Source organism: Amblyomma maculatum, chromosome 9 (genome assembly GCF_055883805.1).
Source record: "Amblyomma maculatum isolate TAMU_Amacu chromosome 9, ASM5588380v1, whole genome shotgun sequence".
In the NCBI taxonomy this organism is placed as follows: Eukaryota; Metazoa; Arthropoda; class Arachnida; order Ixodida; family Ixodidae; genus Amblyomma; species Amblyomma maculatum.
In genome coordinates this window covers 57,722,612-57,743,218 of record NC_139352.1, presented here as the reverse complement: position 1 = coordinate 57,743,218, position 20,607 = coordinate 57,722,612, and the positions used below count along the sequence as shown (strand labels likewise).

At 43.8% G+C, this 20,607-nt stretch overlaps 1 protein-coding gene across 1 annotated transcript in view; it reads right to left on the bottom strand.

Moving 5' to 3' along the window:
* LOC146179121 (uncharacterized) overlaps positions 1 to 19,424 on the bottom strand; it is a 79,349-nt gene extending 59,925 nt beyond the window's left edge. The window contains exons 1-2 of the mRNA XM_084578809.1: positions 19,180 to 19,424; positions 18,518 to 18,678 (exon numbers count right to left, since the gene is read on the bottom strand). Coding sequence (XP_084434935.1) covers positions 18,518 to 18,678; positions 19,180 to 19,379 — 361 coding nt within the window. The 5' untranslated portion in view covers positions 19,380 to 19,424. The remainder of the gene's footprint in view (positions 1 to 18,517; positions 18,679 to 19,179) is intronic.
* Between the last annotated feature and the right edge of the window lie 1,183 nt (positions 19,425 to 20,607).

Below are 20,607 nucleotides of genomic sequence, written 5' to 3'. Positions count from 1 at the left end.
TGCTAATAGGAATGAGAAAAGTGTTTCTCGCTGCGCTTCGTGATCTGTATTGTGAGGAGACCAAGTGAGATGAGGGTAAAGGATAGTTGCTGGTGATCGAACGGTGCACCATTATCGCAGTTTTATGCTGAATTATTAGATGAAGAGGAAGAATCTTTAAAGATTTGAAGAGAGGCGTCGTATGGGCACGGTTAACTGGAATATGATATGAACCGAATTGCTCTTTTTTGAATTTTGAAAAGTGATTCTAAATATGTCGGATAGGTATGGCCCCAAGATTCAACACAATATAACAGGTGACTGTGAAATAAAGAAAAGTATATTGTTCTTAGAGTCACAGAATCGAAGTACTGTTGACATTTTAACAGTGTGAAGCAGACACGGGATAACTTTTTGCAGAGAGATTCAATGTGAGGTTGCCAGTGTAATTGCTCATTAAGTATAATTCCTAAGTAAGTGATCTGATCTACTTGTTTAATGACAAAGCCTTGAATGTTAATATGCAGGTTCTGAGTTGGTGGCGGCTTGCATGAGGACATGAATAGAACGTACTTTGTTTTAGCAGAGTTAAGAGCCAACTTATGACTAGCAAACTAATGCGAGATAGAGTTAAGTTCAAGATTTGCACTTTCGATCACATCCTCATATCATTCACTAGCGCAAATCAAAGCAGTGTCGTCAGCATACATGAATGCTGTAAATTTATTTAATATTTTGGGGAGGTCATTTATGTACATGGAAAATAGAATAGGCCCAAGGACTGACCCCTGTGGCACGCCAGCACCAACAACCTTGTACTCTGATTTTAGATGCAGCAATTCAACACACTGTCTTCTTTTTCTTAAATAACTGCGAAAAAATTCGAGTGCTATACCGCGAAAGCCATAGCACTCTAATGTGCGAAGCAGGATGTCGTGATCCACCGAATCAAAGGTCTTTTTATTGTCTAACAACACGCCCAAAACAAATTTGTTATCGTTTAATAGCTGATTTATGAGGTTCGAAATTAGGAGGACCGCTGTGCCAGTTGATCGATTGCTTCTAAAGCCATGCTGACAGGTGGAGAGTATAGCTTCGCGTTCCACAAAAGCTGTTACTCGCGCCGCTAAAAGTTCCTCAAATAGAGTATTAATACTGCTGAGGATGGAAATGGGGCGATAATTTTCAAAAGCATTATGATCCCCACTTTTAAATATGGTTACACTAAGTCGTTTTTATGGGAACAAGCACGGGTAGGAGCCATGGCTGCCGTATACACTTCCGGCCCATATGCGGAGCTTTCAACTGATTCAGACATTTTTCCGCGGAAGATTAAAATCATCTAACGCCCACTGATGTGCTAAGCCACTAATCGCAGGTCCATTAGGTTTTATTTTCTTTTTCCTCTCTATCTCTTCCTTCATTTTGTTTATGATGGCGTCGCTTCATTTTGTTCCTCTATTTCCCATCTCCCTCTTATAACCGGCCGAATTTGACAGTGAACTCGCTGTCACATTTAAAAAAGGTTATTGAGAATGAAATTATTTATGTTTTTGACAGTGAAAAAAAAAATAAATTCCTTGCGATAACAACTTCACTCTCCCAAACCACCTAGAAAATTTGTTGTGACAATAGAAACTTCTTTGTTAAGATCAGAATTTTGTGTAGTTCGAACAGAAGAGTACTACAGAACTAGACTATGCAAATGTAGTACACAAAATCTACAGAACTCCAAAAAAGTATTACAGAAGTATAGAAAGGTTAGGTGTTGTACGACTGGGCTAAACAATATTTTTTGTCGTATTTTTGGCACTGTTATGCAGAATGTTTCGACTAGGTATTGTCCCAAATTTGGTAAACAAAGGCTCACTCAGGAGGACCTAATGGATAAAAATAAACATCCAGCAGTACTTTGTGAAGCGATTTAAAATTTAACGTGGCCCCGCCATGGTGGCTGAGTGGCTGAAATGGTCGACTAGTAAGGCGCTGGGCCCGAGTTAGAATTTGGCTGCGATACCCACATTTAGACGGCGGTAAAATACAAGGTGCGGATGTTCTGTGCAATGTCTTGCACTTCAAGATCTGCACCAATCCACAATGGCATCCCTCAATGTCTGAGTTAATTTGATACATCAAATCTCATACAAACCAATGCAAGAGTTCAGAATAAAGAAAAAAAAACTATCTTGAATACTTAATTCTTGCGTAAATATTTCAAAAGCTAATACGGTTTATATTATTTATTTTAGTCCACTAAAGATGATAAAGAGACCTTCTATAAAACTTTTTTTTTTTGTAAACAGGAGCGGATAGTTTGCATAGAATAACGTATGTTGGTATTGTGTTGAAAAGAAAAGGTCAACCGTTGTAGTCAAAATGGAGTTCCCTTATGTGCTATTGCAGAGGGCATGAAGTACTAAATATAGAAGGGATGAGACATAGAACTACGCTTTTAGCTTGTACAGGTGCCGTCAACGAAAGGGCAGAGCTGAGGGATGCTGTGTCAGGTTACGCAAGAAAAAAATTGATATTCTGAACGTAGAAGTCATTAGTGAGAATTACGTTCCACAGACAAAAAAACTATACAGTTTTTGGATTCAGACTTCAGCGTGCGTGCTTTTCCCGGGAGGTCTAGTGGCCTCAGATTCATGTCCAGCATTCATTAATGGCGTTAGTTCATTTTAGTTGGCTTCCTATTCCACAGCCCACATCTTCGGCGTCCGAAAAACACTGCAGCGATAAGCATATCGACCTACAACATCTATATAAATTTGTTAGAAACAGCTGTAAAAAAGGCTCGAAAGGTTTTAATAAGTAGTGCAATTCACTATGGCAGAAACAATAGCACTCATAAAATATTCTGTTGTAAACGGTGGATGGCGGTCGGTGTAGCATACACAGCTTCTGACGATATTTTCGCGCTAGCTAACGCTTGAGTTGGGACGTCATCACATAACAGATACACAGACAACAACATCATGATAAAAGACGCCCTGAACAGACTTAGCGGCCCCATCCTTGGCAATATAAGCTTTCACTGTTGTCATCGCACCAACAACCTTGCCAGTTCTCGCAAAGGTGCTCCTTCGTGGATTCATTCAAGCATTGCACGCTTTCTAATAGTTTACTATAAACAAAAACGAAAGTGAGAACTAACTAGTAAAAGCGAACGCAGGGACAGAAAAAAGTTTTAGGAGGTTGCGAGCACTCAGGAGAATATCAAATTCGTTTCTCTGTAGTGCTTAAACAACAGTAAAAGAGTTCATCATCTCCTTGGTGTTCTTTGCGAGAAAATAAACCAGGCTTTCGAAAAAACGCAAGAGAATTGCCAAGCTATGATGGCTGATTGCGTGTTTGAGCATGTCTCTGGGGGATTGATTACGCGTCGTCCAACGGAGAAGCATCAATCATGACTCTTCACTCGGCCGCCTCTCTACGCTCTGCGCTGACAGTGAAGGGTAGTGCGGAACTGCCCGGGCAACCGCGCTGCTTGCAAAGATGCTTGAGTCGAGGTGCAGAATTCTGACTCACGTGCAGCACATCGGCAGCGTTACTGCGTAGTCGATCGTTGTGTGTATATATATATATATATATATATATATATATATATATATGCATGCTCAATAGGCGGCGATGAACTCCGACTTATTACTTTTCCTACCATTATTACGGCGCTTGTTTCTTTCGCTGTTCTATGTTGCTGACAAAGCCTTTTTGGCACATGACGGTACTGTTATGGTTCTTTCTACACTTAGCTTCTGCTGTCGTTCCGTAATTACTCTTTTATTACGTTAGCGCAAGTTGAGTGTTCTGAAAACTTTGTAGACCACGGCGCAGTGCACAGACGTACAGCACCTTTCTGCCATTGAACAGGTCTAAGAACTAAGCTCACTTAAGTCTCGTCGTCATCAACATTGTGCTTGTGTATATCCGCATCCTCGACCAATTAAGGCATTTTAGTTCGGAAACACTACTTGACGATACCTAACCAGCTCACCACTCCCTGCGTTGTCGAAATGGCTGGCGCTGCAACTCGGACTTCACCACTGAGATGAAGGGGTGAGATCCGAATTCAGTTTTCCAGGACCCTTAAATTTTGAGTTCTACACTCTGCCCATAGCTTACGCAGGAAAGTTCATATGGCACAGTTAAAGCGCCGATGTATATCCATGTTGCACGTAACAATTTGACCAACTCACGTTAAGGTCAGCCTCAAGAACCTGTCTTAGGCTGTTGATGACGCATCAGTCACAACTACCATCTACCGAGATGAACTTCGCAAACTTACTGCTTTCGCTCTTTGTACTAGGTCTAGGTATGTTAAATATTCAGCGTTTTTGTTTTTACTTTTACATACGGTAAGCAAACTGTGTTTTATGCTCTCATTGATGCACTGTTCTCACATTTATATTTGTACTGCTGTATTTTTTATTTCTTAAGCATTTTCTAACAGTGTTGCTGCGGTACCGTATTTAAATACTTGTGTTTTCTTGCTTGAAGCCCGGAGCCTCGTACGGCAGAAATATCTTCCTTTAGTTCCGAGCTACAGGATGTTTCATCATCCGAAAAAGCAAAATTCCACTTCCAATTTAAATTTATTCACTTTAAATTCCTATTGGATATGTCCACGTGGATGTTCCTCCTAAGGGTGGTAGTCTGCAAAGCAGGTGTCCCGAGGTGCGCTGAATAATCAGCTTGTAATGTCACAAGACTGACCGCCTTGAGTGTCATAGCATACTGACTGCAATTACGAGCGCTGCGACGCAGAACAACAACGAGGGAGCAATGACAAGGACAGGACAGCGAAAGCGCCTCTCCTTTTCATTACTCTCCCGTTGTTGTTCTCCGTCGCAGCGCTCGTAATTTGCAATCATGTACCAACTAGCTCAACTTTCCGTATTACAGCATATTGACATGTAACTGAATCTGTTTTTCGAAAGCGAGGATTGCGACTGTGGGCTCGAAGGAGGCATATGTCTGTAGTCAAATGGAGTTGAACTTTAGAGCGCGCTCCACAAAACATGCAACGCTCATTAACGCGTCGACTCCGAACTTATTTAATTGTGGACGTTTACAAGAAATAACCGGGTATGAGAGTTCATTTCACACAGAGGGTTTCATTAATACAGACTCAATTTCACAGGCATACCTGGGGAAGGAAATTGTCCACACTTTCTATCAGTTTAGAGTTCATATCTGATCGTCACTTAAATTTTAAACTGATTGAGCAACTGTGAAACGGCTTACGGCGACAAAACTGTTTGCCAAAAAAAACGAATGGTAAGCGCCTGCATCCACGTATGACTTTTTAAGGGCTGTTAGGTACTCGTGACTATTTGGACTGCCCTATTTTTTTACGTCGATATTTTGTAGGTCTTCTCGACGATGGAATAAACAAACCAAAAGAGAGAAAGAGAGAAAGAGGCTGGGGCCCCACACGTAGGGTGCACTTGCTTTGGTGTCACAAGCATGAGGCTGCACAATCAGCCCCTCAGCTTATTTGGCGCATCTACTTTTTCCTCTACGCTTCTAAAGCTCTCTACATGCCCGTGGTGACTACTTGCATTAACTTGCACTGTACCTGTTCGTGCGTGTGCGTTGGTCATGTGTTCGGGAACAGCCGATGTGTACTTGCACGTAAAAAGACAAGGCATTGACAGCCGTTCCCGTCGCCCTGAAAACTGTGTTTCTCGCTTTCTATCCCCTCTGATTGTCGCACAAAAAGGCTCGCGAAGAGGCGTGAATGCCACTCGAGGCTACGGGAGTAGCGTGGGGTCGCTATAGAACAAGCTGAAGGCTAGATGAAAGTATTAGTTTAGTAAAAGGGAGTTAGTGCAAAGAAAAAAAAAATAAAATTCAGTGTACTGCGCGACGGTCGATTCAGCAAACGAAACCTGGACGCCCGCCAAGCCCAAACGCTTTATCCCCCAACCCACGCGTCTGCAACAGCCTACGGTGCCTTTGTTTCTTGTTACACTTTTACTCAACCATCTCTTCTCACCTTCAAACCGCTCGCCAACATCGTAACGCTCTCTCTTTACCTCGGGCATTTCCGCTTTGCTGCAGCTTTTCCACTCCTGCAGCACTTACGTGGGCTTGGGCGTGGAGGCGTGACCACTTGTTTGCTCTCCTGCTTCCACCTTTTTCATGCCCTATGCGCAGTAGTCCAAGCGCATTCTTATCAGGTGTTGCGTGAATGCTTCCCACGACTTCTTTTTTTTTTGCATTTTTCCTTCAAACGGTTTACCTCAAACATCGCAACCAGCGGGTTTCCACGGCAGCACAGTAAATCGTAGTATTGCAGCCTCACAGTAATCTAAGGTCAATTTTGGAGAGGAATGGAGGAGAGAAAAAGAAACGAGAAAATAAAGAAGCTGTGTGCGTGACACCTCCCCCTCCTCCCCCCCCCCCCAAAAAAAAAAAGAGAAACGCACTTCATTGCCGTGCAACAGATGTCCCGACAGGGGGCGTTCACGATGCGTACGACTGCGTGCTTAGAGCATCATCACTATGTTCGCCGGATGTCTGCAACGGGCCTTGTTGTAACGCGATTGTATTCATTTTTACATCGGGTTTAAGTCATTCGAGACTACCTGTTTGGAAAAATGGAGGTCATGTTTTGACTGCTTTATTTAAAGCATAGACCCATCACATTTTTCTTGCTGGAATTCTAAAACATTCTAAAAAATAAATTCAGTGAGAAAACTTTAATGTCCCTACACCAATAAAGAACGCCAAGTATATGATCTGATAAACCCTTCCATGGAAGCCAGCCTCCCCCTGAACCCAGGACCACTACTTTTCTGGGGCAGTCGCTCTTCAAACTGAAGAAACAATGACGTGCTGCAGGTGAGGTAGTAGGACGAGAGCGGATTGCTCAATAAATTTAAGCGCAAATGATGCTGGCCGAATATTTAGATAATCTTCCAAAGTGAAGTGACTTTTAGTAAAGGAGTAATTAGTCATTTACTTCCACCCAAGCACAGCCATCAGGCTACAAAGGAAATCTATACAGCTTTCTTAGCAACTTTGTAAAGAGAAAGTTGTCCTGGATCCGGGAGAGGAGGGAATCTACTTTGGGGGACTCCTGTAATATTCCACCGACATCAATCCCGCTTCGTGTTACTGAGCAATACGCTCTCGTCCTACCATATGATCTGCTGATCGTCCTGGTTGGCTCAGTTGGAATGACTGCCCCGGAAAGATGGTGACCCCGGTTGCGAACACCGGATCATAACAAATTTTATTTAACTTCGAAGTTTCTCAGAAAGCTTGACAGTTTTCCTTTGTAGCCGTTGTTATGATCGGCATTCCAGACGAGGTTCGCGCAGCTTCTGAAGCGGTAGAAGACTGAAGCTGAGTGGGTGCCGGCGAACATCTGACGCCCCTTGAGAAGTCCCGGTGCTGCACCGCATGGCACCAGCGCAATGAACCGAAGCATTGGCGCCGGGCAAGTCAGAACAAGCCCCAGATAGACTGGCGCCAATTCATACAGCTGGCGCTTTAGGGATGCCCCCTCCTTTCTCCATCTCGCGGCAGCCTATTCGAAACGAGGGACCGGCGAGCTCGCTACTGGACCTTTTAGGCCACTGCCTACTACTAACTCCAGATTGGACAATTCAAATGACAACAGGTTCCTGGCCAATATAAGAAAGAGCGTAGCCACTCGGAAGAGAGACCGTCGAGAGCGTTCGCCTAGTGTTGCGCGGCTCGCCTGGAGGGGATGTGACAGAATCTTCCTGGCCGTCGCTGTTCGAAGACAGTCGTGTTTAACCAGTAGCTTTCAGCCCCCGTGCCTATGTTGTTCTGTAATATACCATGACTGTAAAAAAACATAATCGCGTGGCATCGAAGCCTTAATACCTGGACCGGAATCGCGACAAAGTATGGCAGAGGTTGGGTGGATGCCGATGAGTTATTGCTCCCTTATTACTAATCTAGGTACTGAGCATGCGCGACATTCACTTCAGTACAGCTGCACCGGGCACTCGCTCCTTCGACTAGCAGAACCACAAGTGACGTCATTCTCGCAATCACGTGACCATCAGCTGCGCCGTACGATTATCCTCCGCCTCTCCACTGGTTACAACCGCTGCTCTCGCAGCGTCATGACAGCTGCTCAGAGAGGGCATTTAAGCTTCTTAACTGCGGCTCGCAAGTGTCAGGCTGAATCGAGCAATCCTGCTGATGTTGGCCAGCGCGACACCTACCTCGCTAGCCATGGAAAACTCAGTCGTGGTGGTTTGCAGCCGAGACTCTCATACAGTGATAACTCCGCCTGGCATGTGCTCGTTAACTAGGTTCAGCCTCGTTGAACAACACCAAATTTGTGTCTTTTTTTTTTTTTTGACAGAAACATGCTTCAGCCAGAACACTTCTATCTGTCTGGATATCATAAATGCAAAGCACTTAGGCTAGCTCTTAAGTTTGCACTAATTAAAACACCGAGTTTCAATGCATACACTATGTTCACCTTTTGCTATTAGTTGACGATCACAACGTTAGCGCAATAACGAATGACGAAGGAATAGGAACAATTGCGACGCTGAGGCGCGGCTAATCGGATGTCGCTTATGGAGGCCTTTCTCTTCAGTGACTATACATATGCCTATGTGATGAATAGGAGAACAATTTATACAAAAAGCAGGGTCGACATTTGCGGGAACAATAAAGCGATGAATGGGCTTGTCTCACACTTCTTTAGCTCAGATATCAATTAAGTCAAGGTTTGTGGACCTCGACGAATAGCAGGCTTTGGATATCTTAAGGCAGAATGGAGGGCAGTGCCGACTAAGCGGCTCAGAGGGTTCAGGCGGCCCGTTTGGAAGACTGCTAATTACACGACTTGACAGAAGAATGGCCTCGCCTGTTCCACCACAGAAGTGAGTGCGAACCAAAGAAGGAACGATGAGTCTCTAAGACAGAAACAGAAAATAATTACCCCGTGCTGAAAAGAAAACAAAACGAAGTAGAAAGAGTAATTCTTGGCAATCTACCTTCCCTAATTACGAACGGAGGGCGATGACAGTGGTCGCTCTCTCTTGTTGGGCCAAGGTGGTGGTCCTAATTTTATTTTGGCTGTTTGTTTTAAGTATTTTCCAGCACTTTATTTACCCATTACATGTGTTGTTGACAAAAATACTGGCCCCCTAAGGCCCACAAAAAGATTCTTCAGTCCCCCACCCCCTCTTCTTTTCCACTCTCTCTTAGCTTGGAAGCCCTGGTAACGGTACTGCCTCGTTTGGTTGCTGGTCTTGCGGTTGTGAGATGCCCTGTCCGCTTTGTTGTGAAGGGATTGCCTGTTCTAGCTAGTTCTGACTTAGAAGCTCATTACTGCCTGTCCAAAAATATTAAATAAAATAAAGTGCCCGTGAAGGGCAATGACCGCGAGCTGTTCCTTATGGCGAGTCTAGTCAATGTTTCTTTTCTGCGTGACATTGCAAACTTATGTATACTTCTGGATTTTATGGGTTACATTGGCCGATACTCTGTGACGTATCACAATATCATTAATGTCATTCTGAAAAATAATGAAAGTTTTGCTCGCGTTTAAACTAAACGATTTAAACAAGCTTCCAGCCGCATTGCAAGACGCTATGTGTCAAGTGGAGGACGTGAAAAACAAACCTTCGAGAATGAATTCTCATATCATTCTCGATGGAATGAGAATATCGCTAATCATTGAATTCAAAAGATCTCGAAATATATATTCTCAGACAAGTATTAAATTGAAGAAAATTGCAGGTAATTGGACGCATTTTGATATAGGGGTGTCCTTTAGACGCGGTACTGAAACAATCTTCTTCGACGCACACAGCCATCATTTGAACGAATGGCTGCCAGTAAAAGAGAAGCGCTTAAGCATTGGCACAATACGGGGAATAGGGACGAAGGCGGAGGTTTATGCGGAAGAGACGAAAGAGAAGGGAAAGTAAATGCTCCACCCAATGTATAATATTAGGGCGCAATACGCACAAACCATGAAAAAGCAAACTGCTGCTCATGAATTTCATAAAAGCAATAAATGTTCAGCACAAGAACAGACAAATAGCGGCCACATATGCGTAGGCTCTAAGATGCACTGAGAAGGCCGAAGCAGAGGGCAGTTAAAATAATTTACCGTTTCTGGTTTTTGTTACATAATTTGTGCTTAGTTATGGGGCTTGTGCACAAGCACTGATTTCAGATTGAATGACTTATGTCATCGTAAGCTTACTGGCTCATGTACAGTTTTGAGTACGCTAAGACTTAATTGTATTGCACAGTACGGACTCCCAAGTACATACCCGCCTTCATCACTTTAGTCTATACCCAGCGCATAATTTTGAGGCCTCGCACCAACGCATTGCATTGTGTGTTTTTGATGCCTCTCAATTGCTTCGCTTCGGCCTCCTGTGCCATCCTTGAGTTGTTTCTTCTTTTTTTTTTTTTTTTTTTTGCTCGCGCGTTCTATCACCCTGTCTTTACACTACCCAACAATGACGCTTTCGTTTGCAGCAGCGAGAGTGCATTTTCTCTTCACTCTCCGTGTGTTCGTACATAGAAGGGAGATTTAGAATAGGACGACCCTACTGGTTAGACGCATACGGTGAATGCAGGGTGACAATGAGCACGCGCGAAATGCTACGATTAATGAGTGGGAGGCGTGGTAATCACTCTTAGCACGCCCACTCGCCTCCCGCTAGTACACCATTCAAACTCCGTTCCCTAACCAATAGGTTCCTCTTATCTATTTTATCATTCTACCATCTCAAGTGCACCCTCCATTTAGGTGTGCCATTCTCAATGTTTTAAAGCGAAAGCATTACCCGCCCCAATGATGGAGAGCCCCGTCGGCGGTCTGCCACTTTTACCACTCGATCAGCAGCAGTACGATGGCAGCGGGTGTACGTGCAAAGGAGAATGCTCTCTTGGAAGTATGAGTGTGAGAGGAGTAGTGGCGAGACTGCAAGGTGTTCCTCCGGCGCTTGTGCGAAGGACGCCCTTTACAGGCGTGCTTGTGTGTCCGCCCTAAACCTCAAGAGTGTGTCTACATTGTGCAAGCAAAAACCTTTGGGAAACGTCAGCGATCAGACGCGGCTGATTATGATTCCGTGTTTGAATACTACTGCATCGATTATGCTGCAGGCCAGATATGCGAGCCGTCTCATGATATACACAATATGCTATGCTGAAAAAAGAGTAAATGCCAAACAGGAAGTTTATAGAGCACTGCATTACCAGTTACCGCATGACCATCAGGCCTTTGAGAATACGATCTGTATCATTCCAGCACGGTTCGTTTGAAACGCAGGAAAAAGCAAACCATGTGCTTGTTCATTCGCCGCAATGTAAGTGAATGTACGCGCATACCCGTAGAAATATGCTGACACAAAAGTATATTAATATGCCGTCAACGCACGAGGTATCTCTTCGTTTTTTGCAAGGCCTCAAAACCAATTTGAGCAACTTTAAAAGCGCAGGAAACCAGTGCTGCTGTCTTTTTTTACTTTCCAGGTGCGCTAATTATTTGGGAACACTATCCCTATCGTCCCAGATACCAACAGGCTCAGCCTATCTATCTGGCCGTGCAGATTTTTTTGTTTATTGATGCCTTATCATTCATACTGCATTGTTTGTTGCAAGATGGAATTGTACATGTTGACGCGTAAAATTAAATGCCATGATGTCCTCGGTGCCGCGGCCACGCACCACGGCGGCGTGGAAGTTGCCACCCTTTTTAATGTAACGAAGTCTTTTTTTATAAAGTGCGGAATGAAAAATGAGTGCTGTGGCGCCGTCGGGACAACAGTGGCAAAAGGATAAAAAACACAGTCAGTGATTAGATGGCTACGACGCTCCATCACTAAAGGTAGAGGTGCTCAACCTCAGGTAACCCTCGTTCTTTTATTGCCCATGTGGAGCCTTGGTTGCGTCGATGTAATGCAGTGCCTTAAGACTGTTGTATGGACATATTCGCAACAGTTCTTATTCCTAGACAAACTTCTAAAATTTCGTGCGCGAATGAAGCCGGCTACATTTATTGGTTCCAGTGTCTATGCGTGCGCTCCAACCGCCCTCTTACTATCGCCAAGGCAGATTATTTACAGGCGACGAGAACTTACTGCGGTGGAGGCGCTGCAATGACAACAAATGTGCATGAATCTCAGGAAACTGGTACACAGAGGCCCTCTGTGGTAGAATGATTTGGCTCAGAAGAACCACTGATTTGCAAAATAGTTCTACATTTTGCACTCAGTTTGCGTTTTCTGGACGGTACAATGCTAGTGACCTTTCAGGGTCCCCTTGTTACGTGTACGCGAGTAATACTGATCGCCGACTTCATACAGATAACAGTCCTGCTCTATCAAAGTTGATCCGTGTTATGGTCCTTTCAGGCAAAGTATAGAGCAGTGCAGCATCAAATTTAGGCAGAAGCTCGACGATCAGCAGAAAAGCATAATGGACGGCTCTAATGCCGTATTCGTTCAGATAGGCCTACCTATGTACCCGCATAATGCAATTTTGTTAGAGTTAGAGGCTTCAAGGCAGACTCAACCCAAAGGCATCCTGTCAAGTCGGATTGACTTCGAAGCTGTTTAAGCAAGAAAGCGCAGATTAAATATTCTGCATAAGCAAAGTTGTGAAATACATTTTCATACTCAGTCTGCGTCAGAAAGCCAAAGAATGGCTAGCCACACTCATTGCAACCCCTGTTGCATGGCACCTGCATTTTACGATGCCTAAATCGCGAAGGCGAATCAATATGCGCTAAACTCGATTTGCCCTCTCCAATGCGCCGCTCACATTAGAAGCCCGACATAGGATAGGCAAGCTGAGAAGCACTCACCTAAAGCGGATCAATAACTCTAAGCGAATTCAATTTCCTGCACCATTTTACATAAAGCCGCGCGCATACCTGGCTCTTCTCTTTTTTCGCACAGCAACGTGCATATAACCCGTGCCGCCGAAATCCAATTCGGAAATTCCCCAAGGCATAAAAATGTAAATCACGGTTTGAAAACAGACTGCAGCTTTGGAGGTTAGCATCCCACGTGCCGCTAGTGATAGCAGCAAATTGCTGAGCTTTGAATCAACACAGAGTGGTTATTTGATGGAACGTGACGCGAGAAGTGGCCTATCACCGTCTGAAAGCATCCTAGACTATCTAAAGTAGGACGGTATTTCGGGGTAGCTTTTATAAAATGGGCCGAGCTTGGTATATATATATTTTTTTTATATTCTACCTGCTTGCACTTTCGCCCATCAACTTCTTACTATCTCTCGCTGTTTCTCTCTGGATATAGTTTACCGACGGGGGAGAAACGACGCGGAAAATACGGAAGAAAATCCGATAAACGGCCTTTACACGTGCTTGAACTGCTCAGCGAAGGCCCAGTGGGGCTATGGCTTAAAGGGTGCCTGAATGTTTTCCAGACATGCAACATACGGTACAAAATGGTAAACATGCGGAAGGCAATATTTATAGCGTTTTACATCGTATTAAACATTCTGAACCGCACAACCTTCGGGGATGCCAGCAGATACTAGTATGCGTGCCCTTATTATTAAATTGTCCGAAATATACCGTGCGAAGGTGGCAAAGTGGAGCGAAGAGGGTGAAACGTCTAGATGAAAGGCAAAACCAGTAAAGAACTTTAAAGGTTACTTCATGATGGTGGATTCCGTCTTTAAGCTTTCTTCCGCAAGGACATTTCTTCAGTTCTTTCAAGCAAGCAGTCCCCGTGCGCTCAGTTTTTTCATCCAGTTCTTTTGATGTTGATAGTTCTGTTCGACCTTAATGCTGACGCACGCTCAACTACATGCAGCCTAAATGCTGCTGAGAAAGCTGTTCGTAATCTTAGAGCCATCGCAACCGCTCTAGCTATGCTAGCCCTGGCATTACATAAACGTTTATGCGTTCACGAACTCATCATGTATTGGCATTCATGACATGTTGCGCATGTGCTCAAAGATATAACCAGCGAAAATCAGCCAATCTTCGCTGCCGCGACAGCATCTTCTTGCATATTGGAGTCCATTCGCTTCGTTACTTATCCCGGTAAGATGTAGTATGCAGCCATTGTGAGAGTTGTTTCTTTCATAGCAAATATTAGGCTTTCTCAGCTCTGGAAATAGGTAAGGAAAATTAAAACCATGTGTAGTCCGCACACAAAATTCCAGATTTAAAGCATGACGCAAAATATCAGGTTCTGAACATATAAAGTCTGCTATATCCGGTAAATTAAGGTACCATAATCTCACTGCTATGCACTTTGCACGCTCCTTAGCTGCTGACGTTGGTTTATTGGTAATAATTTCAGCTAGTATATAACGCTTTTCACTGGGCCTCTAATACTTGATCATTATGTCATTTGCAACACGACCCTTCAACAATTTCTTTTCCATAGATTGCCTGGCTGTCTTTAGGTTGAAGTTTGATTCTTTCAGTTAGTCTGAGCTTGGGCAACGTAATCACAGACAAGGTGCACAGGATGGGTGATTTCTCTTTGGGGAATACTTCCCTGTCTCAACGTGGCAGTGCACGAGGACCAATATTGGCTTTATTATTTATACCGATCTAATTATTTACGCTATAGGGTTAACAGCCCCGTTAACCAGAAAGTCGGGTGTCGGTGTTGTGAGCGGAAAATCACAAGCATGGTATTAGCAGTAAATATACATCACGTGTCCGGGCACTGATTCTTTGATGTTTTGTGGTGCTTTGGAATACACGATATAAGAAAGTTGCGAGGAGCTGCCAACTCGGTTGTTTATTTGCGATGGGAAGTTGGAATAAAAATCAACCTTGAAATGCTCTTCGAGGCCGAATCAGGCACGCTACACCTAGGCTACGGAGGCATGTTGATACGGCTTGGATAAAGCGGGGCTTTACTAGCGTTGTAAGGTAAGCTATCGCGTCACACCTTTCAAGGAGGGGATGAAGTGTCCTCCATATCTTTTTCTCTTTAATTGGCTCAACACTCCTAGTATTACAGTGTGAAAGCGATGGCCATTGTGCGTTTCTCTGCAGCATTAGAGAGTGAAGTTTTCCTCTCGTAGACGCACCAGCCACCATTTACCTCCACTGCATCGTCATGTTAGACCGCCCACCTAAACGTCGCCTTGACAACGCGTAAGTTTGCGTGGCGTCACTAAGGGAGTGTCATAAATCAAAGCACGAAATCGAAGCCTAGTTTGTAACGCATTCCACTACACATCAATCGAATTGATCGCACCTGAATGTTTGAAAGGTATTGTATTCTGTACAAAGTAAGCGGTTTTGCAGGCAGGTTTAGTTATGAGGTAGTTGCGAATGAATGCGTTTAATTTCATAGCCATTTCTTTACTTGTTTGTTAGGCATTTTTGACATGATTCCTGCATGGCATTGTTACGGGGGTAGTTCAGTTTGAGGTTGCAGAGAGCGGAGACGGGAGACAAGGCTTTCACACAACAGACATTTCCTGCAAGCACCGGCCGACATTGCTCGAACGTCGTCGTCGTCTTCGCCAAAACTGCTTGATTCTTCTTTTTCCTTCTGATGCGCATATCAGCGCATGCATCGCCTAAAGTAACAATATTATATTTACTTTGCTTCTGTCTCTTGAAACCAGATTAAAAACCTCATTACTTTCGTCAGACGTACCGTCGCTACCACGTCCCGTTTTTTAGCTATTTACAGAGCTACAATTAAATCAACGTAACACTGAGTGCGTCTAATTTCGAGACGATTATGACTAAGTATCTATGGAGAGTATTCGATTTAAATGGCTTCAGAAAACTAATCTCATCAGTCTTATCTGCGGCGGTCCTGCCCTGCATGGACACGTCCATCAGGCTCTATTTTCGGCCTTCAGGCTGGTAAAAAGAGAAGTACAATTCTTATTTTAGCTAGAGAGACTCAGGTTTCGCGAATGTTTTTTTATGAAGGATTTGTTTCATTCCGTCGTGCCTAATCTATAGATGTTCCGCAATATGAAGATATTCGTTAGTGCCGCTCTTGCGGTATCCGAGTAGGGCGCATCAGGGACGTTTTGGGGGAACAATGTCAGTGCTAAGATAACAGTGCAATTAAAATAGAAGAGATGGCTATAACAGCACAAAAAAGCAGTGGCCAAGCGCTTAAGTTTCATCTAAAACAGACCTTGGAGAATACAACTGACCTATTGTATTCGGAGACAGCGTCGTTTAGTATTAATTGAAAAGCTACAGGAGTGGTGCGTCCGTAACTGTAATTCAGACAAAACAGTTTGGCCACACGTTGGTGACTATCGTCGCTCAGTAGTTAAGCCTCTGAGGGCTTTACTTACTAGCATAGAAGCAATAGAGAGGTTTAGCTTGCTGGAGAGGTATTATTTTTGAAGTATAACGGTTGATCGGATCCCTCTCACGCCGGCGCAGTAGCCGCGATTGCACCCACCCCTGTCAAGCGCATGTACACGAGGGGTACGCCCATGCTAGTACGTCTCCGGCAAGCTAAATCTATGGAATATAACCACAGAACATTCTGCAGAACCTTCACACAGTCACGTGGAAAGCTGGCACCGTCTATGTAGTTCTTTTTTTTTTGCATCTAGACGGGCTTAACAAAATTTATTTCGTCAAGAACACCATTTTCTCCATGACTTATATTCAAAGTTGACACTTGTGCCAGAAACACGCGTCAAACATTCTAAATTACAAACTTATGTTGTATGTTTCAAAAGAAGTCTAGTAACTGCAAGTAAAGACTGTATTGAGCTGCATAAAAAATTGCTTGTTTTGTGTCCGTAGCTTCCACTGCACTGCCAAGAAAAACAAAGTTTTCGTGTTGTACATTGACCGTCTTTTATATGCTATTTCGGCGCGTCTTGTGTTCTGTGTTGAATCGTGCCTTTGGGAACATGCCAGCTGATGAGTATTTCCCTTGTAAAAGATATCGCAATTGGTAGTGCAGGAAGGTTGAATGTGGGGCCGACAGGAGTGGAAATGCATCCCACACCGCAATTTGAACCGAGGGTAGCTGTAAGAAAATGCAATCTCTCCAAGCGCGGTATATCAAACCTAGGCTCGAACTATATAAACAAGTACAGTCGCCAACAAATTACAATCCTTCTTGCATCTAAACTATAGTTTTGCTGCGTTAAATCCGATATAATTCAACCTCGGTTGAAGCCTTTACAGCACTGCATAGATTTATTGAAACGAAGCTGAGGCCACAACTGTAGCGGCCATCCTTATTTTTCGTCTCGCCTCTTTCTTCCAGCGGAACTGAGGTGTGAGCCGTAGCCATGCATCCACGGAGCGCGTACATTACTCGTTGCTATAATACTCGCCGCATTTATTGGGTAACCGCGAAAGGAAAACGACAGTTAGCTATGTTTTGGGTGTTGCGGTTTTGTTTTTTGTTTTTTTTTTTGTGCCTAAATGTGGATAGTTTTGGTCTTACGTTTACGAAATGCACCCGGTCAAAAGACGGGGTTGCTGGAAGGAACGTTATGTCCCTGTACAGGGGTAGAAATAGATTCCTGAATTATAGATGACCGCGTACCCGTGCATAATCCACGGGGACGGCGAACTATTACGGGCGTTACCGCACGGCTTCCTCTATTAGGGCGCACCGCCTTGTGGGCCGTTTTATGTATGATATTACGAGTGGTTAGTTTGGTAATTAGGTCCGCCCGTGCGTGCAGCACAAACATGACATTTTAGTTTGGAACCTAGGCCTGTGAGAACGTGCATTTGTATCATTTAGAGTATTGGCCAACGTCCTTCACACGACATTGTATCGGTTTAGACAATGTGGCTGGAGCTATACCTTTGCATGCTGAGCCAATCCCTGCTACTATCGTTCGTCTATCTTGTCTGTTCCATGTAAATGTTTCAAAAGCAAATCAAGTCCCGTGAACACTACCGATAAAAGCTGTATTGTATGCGCACGAGGATACAACTGCGTTTGCGGTACTAAGCAGACAGCGGAATATTTAGGATGGAAATTAATCTATGCAATGACTTAGATGTTCATATCAAGGTGTCTATGTCAGTCGTATCATAGAATTCCTCATGTACTAGCTCTTAATTGCTGCTTTAATTTGACTAACGACGATACATCCTCAGGGCTTACCCAGAAGAATAAATTTCTCCCTGACAACAGTGATGGTTTCCAGTTTCTTTTGCATTATTGCTGCTTTTGTTCAGCGTGCGGTTGGAAATCGAAGTGTTGATATAGTCTACCCCCGTTATTATACAACTAAGAAAAGCGAAACAATGATAAGCATCTTGGTGCATCTTGCATGCCGGTGCCTAGTGCAGCAATCTGTGGATGCACATTATATTTTTCTATGTAGTAGAAATGGCGTTATGCCATTGCACAATATAATATAGACATATTGAACTGTACACGAGGTGCAGTTTGCAAAACAACATTTACGCCATTATTTTCATTCCTAATTAGGGTAGACGCTGGACTACACGTAGTATGCTTGCACTGAATATCCGGTGCTTAGAGCGTATCTTGAGCGATGGGCTAATTTCACGGAATAGATAGAGCACAATCTCTCCGTGAACAGTTCTACTCACCCGAGATGGTCTTGACGAGGATTTCGACTCTTGCTCTGGCCTCTTTCTTGGGCGACCCTCCATCTTCGGCGATAACGGTGAAGGCGATCGTGGAGTCGGCGACATCTGCCAGACTGCGGTTCAACATCACCTCCCCTGTGATGCCGTCCAAAGTGAGGTACCTAGAAGAAGGAAGCAGGGTAGGGTTACTGAAAGCCTACCGCAATGTATGGTTAATTCTAGACATATTTCAGACACATGAGCGGCGTTGAAGGTTAACGTTGACCTGCACTCACGCAAACAGAACGAGAAATTTTCGAAGCCAAGTGTATAGATAAAGAAGGCACAAACTGTGTCGGCACTTCATCTATAAGTCCATCTAAAAAAGAGATATCGTACTTTAGGCGTGGCATCCCCATTACACATGAGTGATTGGCAGCCCATTGAAAAGGCTTATATCCCATGTTTTTCTGAAAAAAAAAAAACAAACGGCCGGTGAAGGCTTTCCTGGAATTTCCATTGCACATGAGGGATAGCCAGCCCACTAAAAAGTCTTATATCCCACGTTTTTCTAAAGAAACGACAGTTGAAGGTTTCCTGGCCGTGTGTAGGTTCTTTTTTGCACTTGAGTTTTAAAGCGCTAGCAAATACGATTTGATAAAACGAAAAACGGCACGATTTACCTTAGTGCTCTGGCTGACTCCGGTCCTGCCTCTAGGCGGTAATAGACCTCTGCATTGTAGGGCACCGGGTCCGGGTCGTGGGCTCGCAACTGCAGCACCCGGTATCCGGGTCGCGTGCGTGTCTGGTGCACTTCGGCGCGGTACACCGGGTGCTCGAAATAGGGTGGATACTCGTTGGGCACAGTCACCTCGATCTGCATCGTCTTAACCTCGGTCACACCCTGGCTCACGGCGGCCACGATCACCTGCGCGACAATGAGAACAGAAATAAACGTGGATGTGATAAACATGCAACGCTGTTTTCTTTATTTTGCTCCTGAGCTTGTTACTTATTTCCAAAAATACTGTCTGGCATAGTTAAGTCGTTTATTACTTTCTTTACGTATTTATTAGGTTTTGAGATAGCCAATGTTCCTCAGAAAACGCATTTTAAAAGGAATTCATACTGAACTGACAAATAGTTTGGATAATCCACTTTTCAGCATGAACAGTAAAACAGTGTTCATTCCCGAGATAACAAAATATTGGTCAATATTTAAGGAAAAATCCCCAAGGCGGAGTAGATTTTTAAAAAGGGAGTAATTACCCGTTTACGTCCACCCAAGCGCAGCCATACGGCTGCAAAGGAAGGCTATATACAGCTTTCTCTTTCTTGGGTGGACTTCAACGAGTAATTCTTCGCTTATTAGATAACAAAATATTGAGGGAATAAATAAAGAATTTGAATCTGAGTCAAATAAGGCTCCCCTGCAAGCGTGTATTTTGATCCCATTGCTTTATCACTTTTTCATATTCCATTTTTGCATGGTATATTTTTTTAAAGAGTAGACAATAACTTCGTAACATATGCACTCAGTATCAAATTCGTATCGCATCAATATAATCCATTGCAAATGGTTAAAGAAACGTTGCCAGTATAACTGCACATTCTGCAAGACACACACTTGCGTAGCGGACGTACTGAAACAGAGGGCGTCGATCGAATCGAACGCATGGGCTTATGGTTACACGCAGTGCTACACCCTGCTGGAAAAAGAATAAAAAAATACCCGAACAAGTTGCCTCTCATCCTCCGAGCAATAGAACTAATTTCGAGAAGAAGTGAAGTGAACACGACGCCGAAAAAACAAGGGAAGGACAGCAATAGATCGTGGGCCATTCCGGCAAATAACGTACGCGGAAAGAAATTCCTGAAAACAAAATGCGCCGAATAAAGCATTCCCAACTGCCAAATAGAAACAAAGTCCACAATGGATGTTATAAAGAGTCCCGTAACCACTCTACAATCAAAGCCGATTGTCTCATGAGACATTATTGGTGAGCTAATTCTGCAATAGCTGGCTGCAGCATTATGTTTACATTTTTTTTTTCATTCTGTGCGCTTTCTAGCAGGAACTTTCAATTAGTACTGCTTGGTTTGCCTCAGTC